Source organism: Tetrahymena thermophila, assembly GCF_000189635.1.
Source record: "Tetrahymena thermophila SB210 genomic scaffold scf_8254593, whole genome shotgun sequence".
Classification (NCBI taxonomy): Eukaryota; Ciliophora; class Oligohymenophorea; order Hymenostomatida; family Tetrahymenidae; genus Tetrahymena; species Tetrahymena thermophila.
In genome coordinates this window covers 115,271-128,859 of record NW_002476364.1, presented here as the reverse complement: position 1 = coordinate 128,859, position 13,589 = coordinate 115,271, and the positions used below count along the sequence as shown (strand labels likewise).

The 13,589-nt window shown below is 23.3% G+C and overlaps 3 protein-coding genes across 3 annotated transcripts; 2 read left to right on the top strand and 1 right to left on the bottom strand. All coding sequences in view use genetic code 6, as the record gives it.

Annotated features, from left to right (window-relative positions):
• Positions 1 to 63: 63 nt before the first annotated feature.
• TTHERM_00461790 (Serine/Threonine kinase domain protein) lies at positions 64 to 5,268 on the bottom strand. The gene is made up of 13 exons (XM_001018776.2): positions 4,864 to 5,268; positions 4,374 to 4,748; positions 3,860 to 4,161; positions 3,685 to 3,805; positions 3,482 to 3,629; positions 3,324 to 3,432; positions 3,198 to 3,263; positions 2,915 to 3,110; positions 2,654 to 2,842; positions 2,396 to 2,601; positions 2,217 to 2,342; positions 1,243 to 2,133; positions 64 to 1,187 (listed from the first exon to the last, which is right to left on the bottom strand). The coding sequence occupies exons 1-13, from the start codon at positions 5,072 to 5,074 to the stop codon at positions 417 to 419; spliced, it is 3,711 nt and encodes a 1,236-aa protein (XP_001018776.2). The 5' UTR covers positions 5,075 to 5,268; the 3' UTR covers positions 64 to 416.
• Positions 5,269 to 6,447: 1,179 nt separating this feature from the next.
• TTHERM_00461780 (ankyrin repeat protein) lies at positions 6,448 to 7,937 on the top strand (the record flags this gene model as incomplete). The annotated part of the gene is made up of 6 exons (XM_001018775.2): positions 6,448 to 6,900; positions 6,982 to 7,200; positions 7,258 to 7,382; positions 7,442 to 7,541; positions 7,623 to 7,673; positions 7,725 to 7,937. 6 exons carry the CDS (start codon positions 6,448 to 6,450, stop codon positions 7,935 to 7,937), a joined length of 1,161 nt encoding a protein of 386 aa, XP_001018775.2.
• Positions 7,938 to 8,816: 879 nt separating this feature from the next.
• On the top strand, positions 8,817 to 12,031 carry TTHERM_00461770 (serine esterase, putative; the record flags this gene model as incomplete). Its single annotated transcript, XM_001018774.2, has 9 exons — positions 8,817 to 8,936; positions 9,103 to 9,402; positions 9,472 to 9,604; positions 9,894 to 10,166; positions 10,221 to 11,015; positions 11,080 to 11,448; positions 11,520 to 11,727; positions 11,787 to 11,876; positions 11,929 to 12,031. The coding sequence occupies 9 exons, from the start codon at positions 8,817 to 8,819 to the stop codon at positions 12,029 to 12,031; spliced, it is 2,391 nt and encodes a 796-aa protein (XP_001018774.2).
• Positions 12,032 to 13,589: the final 1,558 nt, after the last annotated feature.

Below are 13,589 nucleotides of genomic sequence, written 5' to 3'. Positions count from 1 at the left end.
TAGATCTAATGAACACTAAAATTCTTAATATTTTTTTTTTATGTTTTTATGATAATAAATATAGATCTTATAAATACTACAATTCTCAAAATTTTTTTTTATTTATGTACAAATTTGTTTTCCATCATAATAATAATAATATTAATATTAATAATTAACAATATTTTTATTGATAATTTTCAACTTGTTTTTAAATTTAAAATATATTCGTGTTAGTAAAAATAAATTGGTTTTTTAAAGTAAATCTATATTTAGATTAGAGTATTTTATTTTTCATTTATTTTTTTATTTAGTTATTTAAAGCTTACTTCTCCTTTTTATGAATTTTTTCTTTATGCTTTCTTTGATATGTTATATCGAATTTATTCAAAAATTAATTTGGATTTTTTATAAATAACTCATAGATGATCAATCAATCATTCTTAAGAATTTAAATCTATTTTAATTTTATTTTAACCCAAATTATTTGAGTTTAGGCTTTTATTTATTATGGAGGAGTTTTGTAAAGTTTTTTAAGTTTTTATGGAGTTTAGCGTTCTTAACTGTTTATTATTTGAAAGTGTTCGCTTTAGAGTGTTAAAGTTTTAAGTAGATATTTATCTTTTGATCTCTTCATATGACTCCAAGCTGAAAGCTGAAATACCTTCGTTGAGTATACGGTTCATTTCATCAGCGATTTGCTCAGGTGTTTTAGTATTTGAATTCATGTTTGATTTCATTTTAATGATTCTGAGTGAATTAGTACTTTACTATTTTTGATAAGCATCTTGCTTTTATGTTAGTATATTTTAATTAATTGATGGAATCTTATTTTCTTCTTAGTTATTTTTATCATCTGTTTTTATTATTTCATAGCTGGCTTATAAGAATGAACCTTCTTCACAGTCTCCATTTTAATTTAAAATATCTAATAATTTCTATTCTATTTCTTATTAAAGCAATTATTTTTGGTATTCTGGGTCTTAGTTATCTTCTTCTTATTTTTTATCATCTTATTTTGTTTCATCATTTTATGTAAAATTATTAACACTAGTGTTTTTAATATCTTTTGATGTATTAATTTTTTCAGCTTTCTCATCCTTTTTTATATTCTTTGTTTTTTGTATGTAATCCTCTATGAAATAGTAGCCTTAGTCGTCAACCTAAAGTCTGGATGATTATTTTTATTCTTCATCTCTCATGGGACTCTGTTTTTGTATTTAATAAAAATAAAATACTTTTAAAAGTCAATATTTAAATTACATTTTCAGTTTTGCACTTTCCTTGTTTTGCATTTGAGTTACCTAGAGTTTTTAATGTCTTGAGTGAGTTGCTTGTTTTTTGCTAAGAACTTATTGTTAATAGTCTTCTCAAACCTACAAAATTTTATGTTGAGATTTACCTCTTTAAATCATCAAGTGACTCTTAGCTGAAAACAGTAACTCCTTCATTTAAAATTCTATTCATTTCTTCTATCATTTAATCTGCAGCCGATTTACCAGCATTGTTTGCGTTAACTTCCTCATCCTTTGGCGAAATAATTTATATACTTTACATCTATTTTGTATCTGAAATAATATCTCCTTCTTTTTTCTGAGGATTCTAAGCTTTTTCAAGAAGTTTTGTTGCAAACCTCATTTACGAAGAAGGCACTTTACCAGATTAAACCAAAGAAAGATCTTAAAATGAAGATTTATACTTAACTTTGCCACCATCAATAAAAGAGTTTTTTAAATCTTAACTTGTATCGGAAACAAATGAATTTCCTTCCCCTCCTAAATTTTAATTAAGAATATCCAATAACTTTTATTCTATTTCTAATTATTTCATTCTAGCTTCATTTTCTTTAATTAAGTTATTTTATAAATTTATTTTGTTTGTTTACTTTTTCTAATTATTTCTAATTTCACTTTTTTTCGACTATAACTTATGATCTAAATCATTAACTTAACCATTATTTTAAGTGTCACCATTTTTATCTTCTGCTTCATCATCTTCTTCATCTTCACCTTCCTCATCATCATCTTCTTCGTTCTCCCTTTGCTTTATTTAGTTGATAAGCTTTTCTTACTGCATCTAAAACTATTTTTATTTTTCATCTTGCTCCTGCTATTGCTCCAATGTTGTCTTCACAGTAATCCATTATTTAAGGACCTTAGTTTTAAATAAAAAAATAAAAAATAAATAAATAAATAATAAATTTGTTTCAAACAGTTTAAGTAAAATTAATAACACACTTTTGAAATATTTTCTTATTGCATCTATTTTTATTGCTATTGCTGCACATTGTTGGACACCTATTTATTATAATCAGCACTTTTTCTATATTGAATTTCTTGTTTTAAGTTTTAAGAAATAGGTCCCTGTTTTATTAATTTAAAGTTAAGATTAGTAATTATTTAATAAAATAAAATACTGAGCTATCATCTTTGTTGTCTTTGTTGGAGATTTGCTGACTCACCATTCCGTTATTTGTTAGTTGTGTAGTCATCAAATTAGCTACAGATATTGGCATGTAAGATTCCTGCTATTACAAATCTCTTTCTTTTATGTTAACAACAGTCAAAACACTTGTTATACCATATTATTTAGTCCCTTTATCATTCAGTTTATCAATATTTACTTTTTTAAATAATTCAGTTTTAAATATATGATGAATTTCAGATTAACTTACTTGTAGTCCCTTTTTGTATTCCGCCTGGTTTAATTTAGCTGTTATACATAAAAGTTTACTGCTCACTAAGCAGTGGTTTAGACATCATCATCATTGATTGATCAAAATTTTTTGTGTTATTTAATTTCCTAAGAGTTTGCTTTTTTTATAGCTAGTTTAAGTACTGCTTATCGAAATTATGATTTTCACCTTTTATTTAAAATTATTAAAAAGATTAAAAATAAATGATTTAACAGCTTTTAAATTTTATATTTATCATACATCTAAGATATCTCGAATTCAATAACTCTTTTGCTGTTTTTCTTTTATTTGGATCAATATTATTCATCATTCTTATGAACTCTTAAGTTTCAATGTCAAATGGCAATCTCAACTCCATTCTTTCAATTTTTTCTTTCAGTTTTTCTACTGTCATATCTGGATCTTTTTCAAGATATGGCATCACACCAGTTCTCATCTTTTTATTAATTGAATTTTTTTTAATACAAAAAATTCTAATTCAAAAAACTATTTTGATTAATCTATAAAAAAGTTTAGAAAGTACTTCTATAAAAATCAAGCATGCACTCCAAATATCTGATTTTTCTGTTAGCTAGTCTCTCTATAGTAGCTGTTAAATAGTTTAAATAATTTATTTTGAAGGATTTTTTATGAAAAAAACAAAAATTACTTCTGGTGCACTGTAAAGATTATGGAGATGTTTCTTGTTTTTGAACATGTTTATATCAGTTAGCTTTAACTGTCCTTAGCCGAGAAGTATATTATTTGGTTTTAAATTCCTATTTTCATCATTTAAATTAAAAATTTTCATTAAATTTATTTTTTTACCCATGCTCTAAATGGCTTTCGTGTAATATCTGCAAAGCTTATAAAATTTTTATCATCCAAATTTTGGCTTCTTTCTCATTGAATGCTGTGTCTAAAAACAAAGATAAAGACCCTCCCTTTTCATGGTTTTGCACTATAAGAAGACCCTCTAAATTTTATTTTTACCAATAATTATCTAAGAAAAACTTTATATTAAATCTTACCATCACTTTGTTTACGGATAGCATGTATCATGCAAAAACAGTTGTTTTGCATCTAAATTTACTTTATCCTTTGAGCTAAATCATAATCAAAAATCAATTCTTAAACATCTTCTGGTGAGTACTTTATTTTTACACAATTAATTATTGATAACTTTTTATATTAAGTAAGAAATACCTATTTCAGAACGTAAGTTTGTCCGCTATGTGAATCAATACCTAAACCATTTTTTTTATGCCTATTTTCTCTCATGATTCTTTCTAATACTCCACCTGAATCGAATAAATCATAACTTTCATCATCAGAATTTTCCTCCTCCTCTTCTTCCTCTTCGTCATCATCTTATCCATCTTAACCGTCTTAACTACCATCTCCTCTTTCATAATTTTATAGGGCTTGAAGAGATTTAACCCCTTTTTTTATTGAATCTCGTTTATTCTCTTCTTCAGCACTATCGCTATTAGAGTCCTCTTCATCAACTAAAGTAAAAATTATAAAGCACGTTAATTGGTAAAAATAGATTTGAAATAAAAATAATCGATTCTTTCTTTCTTTCATTAATTCATTCTTTATTTGTTTGTGTTATTTTACTGAATAAATTTTATGCAATGATCAGAATTCAAATCAATTTTGATAATATATTAATTATAAATTCTATCAAAAATAAATAATTAATTAATTAATAAATTACATTCTTTTAAATCTTTTTCGCCACTAATAATCATATCTAGCAAAGGAATTTAAACTTTTTCAAAGTTATCTCTATAACAGTTGCTTTTGATATGAACTTTATCCAAATCTATTACTTTTTTTAATGGATATTGCTGCATCTCTTAAGAGTTTTATTTAATTTATTCATTTTAATCCTCAGGAACTATCAAAGCCCTGTTAAAATCGTCTATTTATTCCTTTTATTCATCAACATCTGAAAGACTTTTTTATAATTCTTCGTTTATTTTTATAGATTGTGTGATTTTTTCTTATTACTTTTACTAATCAGACTACTTTAAATCCGCTAGAAATATCCTTCTACTCAAAATGTCTTCTGTAAAAATAGCATTTTTATCTATTATATAATTAATGAATTTGTAGAATTAAATATATTTTACTAGAATGTTAATGTCTTAAATAAATCTATCATCATATTTTAAACAAAATTTAATGCAATTTATCTTTAATACCTTAAACTGATCGCGCTTAATCATGTTAAGCCTCATTGATCAAAGTATTGCTTGCCATTTTACCAGAAGATTAGTTACTTCTGACTGAATTTTCCTTTTGCTACTTTTTAGCAGAAATTAATGGCATTTAATTTTTGGTTTTTCGTTATAATGTTTCCTCATTAACTATGCTTTTTTTAGAACTGCAGCATTACGAAATTTATATTCCCATATCAGCGCTCAAAAAAACAATGAGAAGAAAAGCTTAAACTATAAAAACTTGACTATATCTAATAGAATGATTGAATTATTTGTAGTTATTCTATAAACCAGCTGTTATAAGTTAATTTTCTTAATAAAAGTATTAAATTTTTGTTTACTATTTAATATATTTACTTATTACAAAATATATTAAAAGAAAGTAAGTGATCACATTCAGTCGCTTAAAATTAAAGTTATTACTTTTAACTAATATAAAAAACTTATGTTCACACATTCAAAACAACTAGTTAAATTAAATGTTACATAGTTTAATTTATTCACTTAAAACACAATTTTATTTAAGCTTACAAGTAAAATGAACTCTATTCGTTGGTTATCGTCAGGCTATCTTAGATAGCTTTTATCTTTTTTCCTTTATCATAATAAATTTAAATTAGGTAATTTTGAATACTAAGCAAGTTTATACCAAATTTTATTTTCATTAAATGCGTTAGTCTTAAAAAATTAATTTGAAATGATGATTATCCTTATGAAACGATTTTACTTTGATTTGATTTTCTATATCATAAATTTTGAAGCATTGATTAATTTTTTGTCTTTTTTAAATATAATATTTTAGTGGGATAGATCTATTATAGACACTAAACTTATTATTTTCTTGATTATGAATTTGAAATTTCATACAAAGAAGCTAAATAAATATTTAAAATAAAAATTAATTTCTTTTTATAATAGTTTTGAATTCTTTTAAATATTAAATCATCATGCAATTTATTGACAAATTATATGGGAGAATAAATTAGAAAAAATAAAAAAATAAATATTCATAAAACAAAATAAATATTTAAAAGTTAAGTCTTAATAATAATAATAGCTTATTATAATAGTTTTGTATTTTTTTAGATTAAATAATCAGGCAATTTATTGATTTGGAAATACCTCAAATTATTTGGAAGAATAAATAAGATTAATAAGAAAATAATTATTAAAGTAACAAACAAAATAAATACTTAAAAATTAAGCCTTTTGTAATAAAAATAGGTTTTTATAATAGTTTTGATTATTTTTAAGATTAAATAATCAGGAAATTTATAGATTTAGAAATAACCTCGAATTATAAGGGAGAATAAATATAAAAATTGATACTTTGATTTGAGTTGACTAAATCAAGTAGAAATTAATAAACAATTTAGAGAATAAGAAAAAAATTAGAATTGAATGAAGATAGTTGAATACTTAATACTATATTGATTTAACTTTTGAAGTAAATAATAATCACAAATATATTTATTTTTTTGATTTCATAGTGTTTTTTAGATTCAATCAATATTTTTATAATTTTAATATTTAATTCACTTAATTATATACATCTCGATAAGCTCAATGGAAGAATAAAATATAACTACCAACATTTCTGCCATTAGAGATACATCAAAGCAGCATTTAGATAATAGTGACATTCAGAATTACACCCATGATGATAGATACAATGTTTCCTTCTCAAAATCTTAGAGAAAAAAAAGAAAGAAATCTCTTGCAATTCAAGACATTTATTACAATTATGAATAACAATAAAAAGAGATAACATTATAGGATCACCTTTAAGAAAATGATAAATCCACAATAGAATACCAAGCAATTCAGTGCTCATAACAAAGAATTGAGCAAAAAGTATCTCCTAATTAAAATAAAATTTGCTTTAAAGGAATTAGCTAAGAAAATGAATCAGCTAATAATGAAATAGATCTTTTTTAAAAGCCATAAAATAGCAAAAAAAGAAACACTTATGAGTTGCCAACTCTTAAAATTCAAATAAAGCGCTCTACAAACACAAATGTAATTTTATTCATTATCTTTTTTTTTGAATTAATTTGATTATTTATTATATACATTTCAAATTATCTTTTTGTATATTAGGTTGATGGAGAAGAGCTATAGAATTCCCACATCTCTAGCAATGCTTCACCAGGCTTGAAGAGGTGGAAAAAGCTATCTATTGTAATGAAAAGCATTCAAGCCTTTCAAAAAAGCGAAATAAAAAACATTTAACCAAATGATATAGAGGAGGAAATAAAAAATTCACCCTCTCCAAGAAAAAAAAAGGAGGAAAGCCATAAAGTCTTTAATTATGAATAAGTAAATGTTATAAATGTAGTGTAATGCTTTAATATAGGAAACAATTATATAAAATAGGATTTTGAGATGATTAAAATATTGGATAATTATCGGAGAATTGAAGAATTGTGCTAACTTTGTAAAAATGGATCACCTTAAGACCTTGAGAAAATAAAAAGTATCATTTAAAACGATCCTAAAAGGTATCTTGGCATTATGAATTACCATTTAAAATAGCTTACAATAAAGATTTTTTTAAAAGATATATCAGATCTCCAGATGACCCAGAACATTTAATAAATAAACTAAATAGCTAAGGGTTTTTCCCTCTTTACATTGCGTGCATGAATTAAAATATAGAAGTAAATAAATAAATCTATCTATACATCCCACTTAGTAATCAAAATAAACTGTCTATATTAATTTGATTTATTTATAAAAAGATTGTAAAGTTTTTATTGAAAATTGGGGCAATTCCAAGTATTAAAACCAAAGTAATTTCAATAATAATTTATATTAGAAGTTATATAAATATTTATAAAAAGAACTAAGATACTTGCTTAGAAGTAGCTGCAAGATGGCGATATGTGAATATTGTTCAAATATTACTCTAATATGAGAGTAAATTAGATACTAGAGATTTAGAAAATAGTCGAAGAGCTTGTGGCAATCACTAAGAAATTGATGAGCAAATTCATTAAATCATTCTTAAGAGATCAAATAATATATTTAAATACTGCTTTCCTTGTTTTTTTTGATTAGAAATAGTTTAGTAATGATAGAAATCGATTTAAAAATAGCTGAAAAGGAATCAATTAATATACCATCAATCCTCTTTAATTAATAAACCTCCTCATTTTAAAATTTTTTTAAGATGTTATTTATTATACTTAAAACATTTTTTATGGTACTAATTAAATAGAGTTTTAATTAATGAGGATTGGAGGTTTTTTTCTTTGAAAAACTAAATTGAGTTAAATAAAAAACACTTTTCAATAAATAAAAAAAATGCACTCTATAAATGATGAAACTAACTTCCTTAATCAATCAAATATTTAATTTAAAATAACCAAAAATTAATTAATAATTATAATAAAGGAAAATTTTTTCGAATGAACTACTAAGAAGAGTAAATAAATTATTTTAATTAAACAAATAAAAATTTGAGAAAGCATGACTGAAAAATAATAAATTTAAAAATTTGATCAGTAATAAAAACTAATTTAAAATTTTATGTTTTCTATTGTTTCTTTATGTCTTTAAGAATTTTATGATAACTTCTCAAATAATAACATATGATTAAAATATTAAATAAATTTAATTCAGAGTTAATAGAAATTAATTTTTTTTTTGTATTAATAGATTAGCCCCAGTTAACGATAATGTAAAAAGAATGTTCAAACACTTAGCTTTGATTAAATTCTAGTTCTGCATTAAAATAATCAAAAAAAACAAAATGATAATCAATATTTAACTTTTCTAATTAAAATAAACAAATTCATTTATCATAAAATATTCACAAATTTTAAAATTAATTAAGCAAACAAATATACAAACATAATTAATTCACACACATATTTTTTCATTCATACATTAGCGTGATTAAGGTATAAAAAAAATTATAGAGTATCTGAGAAATGAGTTGGAAAGCTACTTATGAGTTCATTTTGTCTCTTGAAAATTTTAGAAACATCGATTTATTCGATCAAGGTGTTTACTATATGGAATTCAGTATATACTATTAAGACAGTTAATAAGTAAATTTATACAATTAATCTTTGCCATTAAGATGTTGTTTTGATACAAATTTAGAATAAGGTCGAGAGTTTGTATTTTAATGTATTGGTTTTGTTATTAAGCAACGTCTTCAGATGAAAGAATCAATTTATTTAATATTAATTATTTTGTTATAATTTTAAATAGAACAAGCAATATGCGACTCCTTATCATTACACGTAGAATAATTTAGGATTTAAATCATAGAGCCATTATAGTGATTAAAGTATATTTGAGGAATCAACTATCTTAGATAGCGAACAGAAGTTCAAAAGCAAGGTTTTTAGTATTAGATATTGCGAAGAAGAAGTTCGTATGAATGATCTTTGCTGCTTCAGATCAGAAGTGAATGCAGATAATAATTACAAATTAACAGAATTTTACTTAGAATGCGATCTAATTGCAGCATTTACTACAGATCCAGATAAATATAAAACAGAGCCATTAGTATTAAAAATTCAAATATTTTTGGTTAATTAAAATATCATAGAGATTTATATTTTATAAAAATGAAAGAAATTCGAAAAGTTATCCAAATTTAGAAGCATCATTAGATACTCCTCAGAAGGATTGCATGAGTTTTTGCCCATAGTCTTTGATAAAATGCACTTTTGTGTGCTAGAATGCAGCTTTCATTCTCTGCTTTTGGGTAATAAATTAAATACTTTTAAAAAAATTTTAAACTTAATATATTTCCAGTAAATTTTGTCTAAATACTCAACGATTATTCTTACTAACGAAATGTAAAGAAAGGTTAAAATAAATAAATAATTTATAATATGCTAAGATATTTTTGAATTCATGCTATTTTGAAAATAGCATATTAGCTACAAATATCAATTAAGCAGTCTATTTACATATAAATTTAATACAAATTGTTTTCTTTATGAAAAATAAAATTAATCTATTTATTAAATTTTACTTAAATAATTTCTTAGATTTTAAATTTAGGAATCCAGAATTCTTGTTTTCATAGAATTTGATACAATCTAATCAGGAGAAGAGAGAAAGATCAAAGTCATTTATTGAAAAAATATTTAAAAGTAGAAGTAGTTAGAATGAGGATCTAGAAGACACAGATGAAGATGACAATTAACTGACCTAAGACACTCTTTCTAGCAACTCTGAAAAAATTAAAAAGAAAGAAAAGGTTATAAAAGGAGCTAAATATAAGAACATTAATCACTTTATTTAAGAAGTCACATTTAATTGTAAGATATTGATTGTTTGTTAGTGATTCTAACTCAATATTTTATTTTTTTTAGTTTAAAAAGAATCAGTTTAAAGCTTCTATTAATTCTATGTTGCACATCTCAAGAACTAATTCAGCAAACTTAAACGCATTTTGGATGAAGTATAAGACTATTCAGATCCTTCTAATGAGGATATAATTTAAATGCCTCATCCTTCGCTGATATAAATAAAAGATGTAGATGCAAATAGCTTAGAATATTACAATTAACAGATCAAAGATTAACAAGAGTTCGAAAGTTAGAATAAAAACCATAATTTTTCATCTTTCTCCACTAAATTTGATAGTAATTCAACCTTTAGTCATCATTAGAGGCCACCTATTTAACATGGAGTCACTTAAAAGAAAAAGAAAGAACATTTGAATGAAAATGAATAAAATATATTTATAAATGATGTACAAAGAGAAATTAATTAGATAAGTGGAAGTTTATTCCAAATTTGGTCACAGTTTATTGATTTGCTTGTATAAAAGCACTCCAAGTTGTTACAAAAATACATGGTTGAGAATAATAAATAAATCAGCGAAAGGTGGGGAGAATCGATCTTTCGTCAGAAATTGACAACAACTGACTTATTCACTTCTTTAGAAGACTACACTTCAACAAATAGCTAAATAGCTAAATAATTCAGAAAGAAATTTTACTTCAACAACCTAGAGCCGTTAACTATTGAGAACCTCGAGATGTTTCCTAGTGCCCAAGAACATCCTATTTTCTTTCAAGAAATATATTAGAAAAGATAACCTAGTTATGTGTTTGATGAGATTTTGTAAGACCCAAATATCCTTTCTAATCAACAGAAATTCGGTAATTCATTTCTTTTATTTTAAGAATGATTAATTAAGTAATTAATATTTTTATTTATCTAAAGGAAATCATTTAATCATTTTGTGTCATGGATTTTAAGGAAATAGCTATGACTTGAGATCGATAAAAAATAACTTGATTAAGCAATATCCTACCGCTTACTGCTTAAGCTCTAAAATAAATGAAGATCATACAGACAAAGATTTAGATTTTCTTGGAAAGAACCTAGCTTTGGAAATAAGAGCTTATATTGGTAAGAGATACATCTAATGTTTGACCAAAATGACTTTTATAGGACATTCAATGGGAGGAGTAATAGCTCGTGCAGCATTACCTTATTTGCAAGATTATTCTACAATCATGTACTCTTATATATCTATATGTTCACCTCATTTAGGATGTTATGCAAACTCCAACAAGCTAATCGATGCAGGTAATAAATAATAAACACAATCATAATAAATTAACTTTAAAACATTTAATTAATGTTAATTTAATTATTAGGTTTATGGATTATGCAAAAAATACACAAAAGCTAAAGTTTATTGCAATTATCTATGAGAGATTCTGATAATATCGAAGACACCTATTTATACAAATTATCTACAAAGCCTGGTCTTAACTGGTTCTAGAATGTCATGTTTATATCAAGCTTTGACGATTAATATGTCCCAATTCAATCAGCAAGAGTACTCACCATTCCTAACGGATCGTAATTTTTACAATAATATAATAAGTAAGTAATCAAATTTATCTTAATCATAATAAAAGGAAATATCACAATTAAATGGTAGAAAATATTTCCAGAAATTTTAAATGTGAAAATATCTATAGACTTGATGTAAACTTTAAACTAGATAGGTAAAATTAATAATTTAACAATAAACTTAGCTCAAATTACATTCAATAAAAGTTCAATAGATAAAATGATTGGAAGAGCTGCTCATATTCATTTTCTTGAGAGTGAACCATTCTCTTAAATGTTATCGTACTGTTATCCCGAATTTTTCTAATGAAAAACATTTCTAAAAAATGAATCTACTGATACATCAATCAATTAATAAATTAATAAACGAATAGCAGTGTCTTAACAGATATTTAAAAAAATGAAACACAACGAAATATATGAGATAATATGTACATACTACAAATAAAAAGATACTAAACAAATAAATAAATAAACAAACATATAAATAAATAAAATAAAATAAGGTTTTCCTAATTATCTTCTTAAAATTTATAAATTATTTAATAAAATTGTATAATAATTATTAATTTATTTTCAAAGTAAATATTAATATATTTTTTTATATAAATATTTGTACAGCTCTAATAAAAAACTTAAGATATGAATGTTAAATAAATTAAGTAATTAATTAATCAAAACCTTTTTATTAAATCAGCATTAAAATTAATTTAGTAGGTTTACTTTGTTTAAAAACTGTAGCACCTCAATAAAAATAGATCAGAAATTAGCACGCATTTTAAAAGTATTAATAAATAAATGAAAAATTTTGAAGTTGACATAGTCAAATTTAATAATGAGGTATTACATTTACAACTAACATATAAGATAAACTAAATAAAATTTATTATAATTAACTCTTTCTTGTATTAAGAAGCATTATAGTTTAGATTCATGCATTTTATTGATTATTTAGTAGCTTTATTTCATTTATGTATTTATTCAACTAGTATAAAAATTTTACTAAATAAAAATTATTTCAATTAATTTTATTTATTTTTATTTAGATAAACAGTAAAGTCTATTTATATTTTGGGAATTAATTAATATAAAGAGTAGCTAGATTTATCTGTTTTAAAGCTATTATTTACTTTTTATAAAAAGTTGTATTTATAAATATAAAAGATAAACTTAAAATTTAATTATCTTGTCACCTAATTTATTGCATTGAATAATTTTTAAAGTATTTAGAATTAAAAAATTTTAATTTCTTAAACAAAGTGTATGTGTGAAAAATTTTTTTTGGCTTTTAATTTAATAGAAAAAATCAAAAATAAAAAAAATTAACTCATAAATAGTTAATTTCCTTTCAAATTTGTTTATATAGATTATATATTGATATTATTTACTTACAGGATTTTTTTGGTTAAATAATTTAAGTGACCCTAAATTATTTTTAATTTAGTTATTTAATATTAATTTCTTTGATTCTTTTTATAACAAATAATCAGTATAAAAGGCAAATAAATTCTAAAGTGAATAGAAAATGAATGAACATAAAATCATATTGTTTTAGTAATAAATTGTAAAATAAAAGTATTTTTGCTTGACGATAAAATTCCATAAAATAAATATAAACAATTTGGAAAGAGAAAAAATTTTTGCAAATATTTATTTAAAGAAAACTTTGAAGTGAGTGAGTTTTTGTTATTTTAAATCATCAAAATAAAACTATAATTTTACTTCATATATTTAATTAAGCTAATGTCAATAAACATAATGCTAAGATAAAAAGATACAGTTTAATTTAATAAATAAGTGTAATTCGACTAAAAAATTTACAATTTTCCACAAATCTACAAAAAGACTTAGATTTGAAATATGTGTTA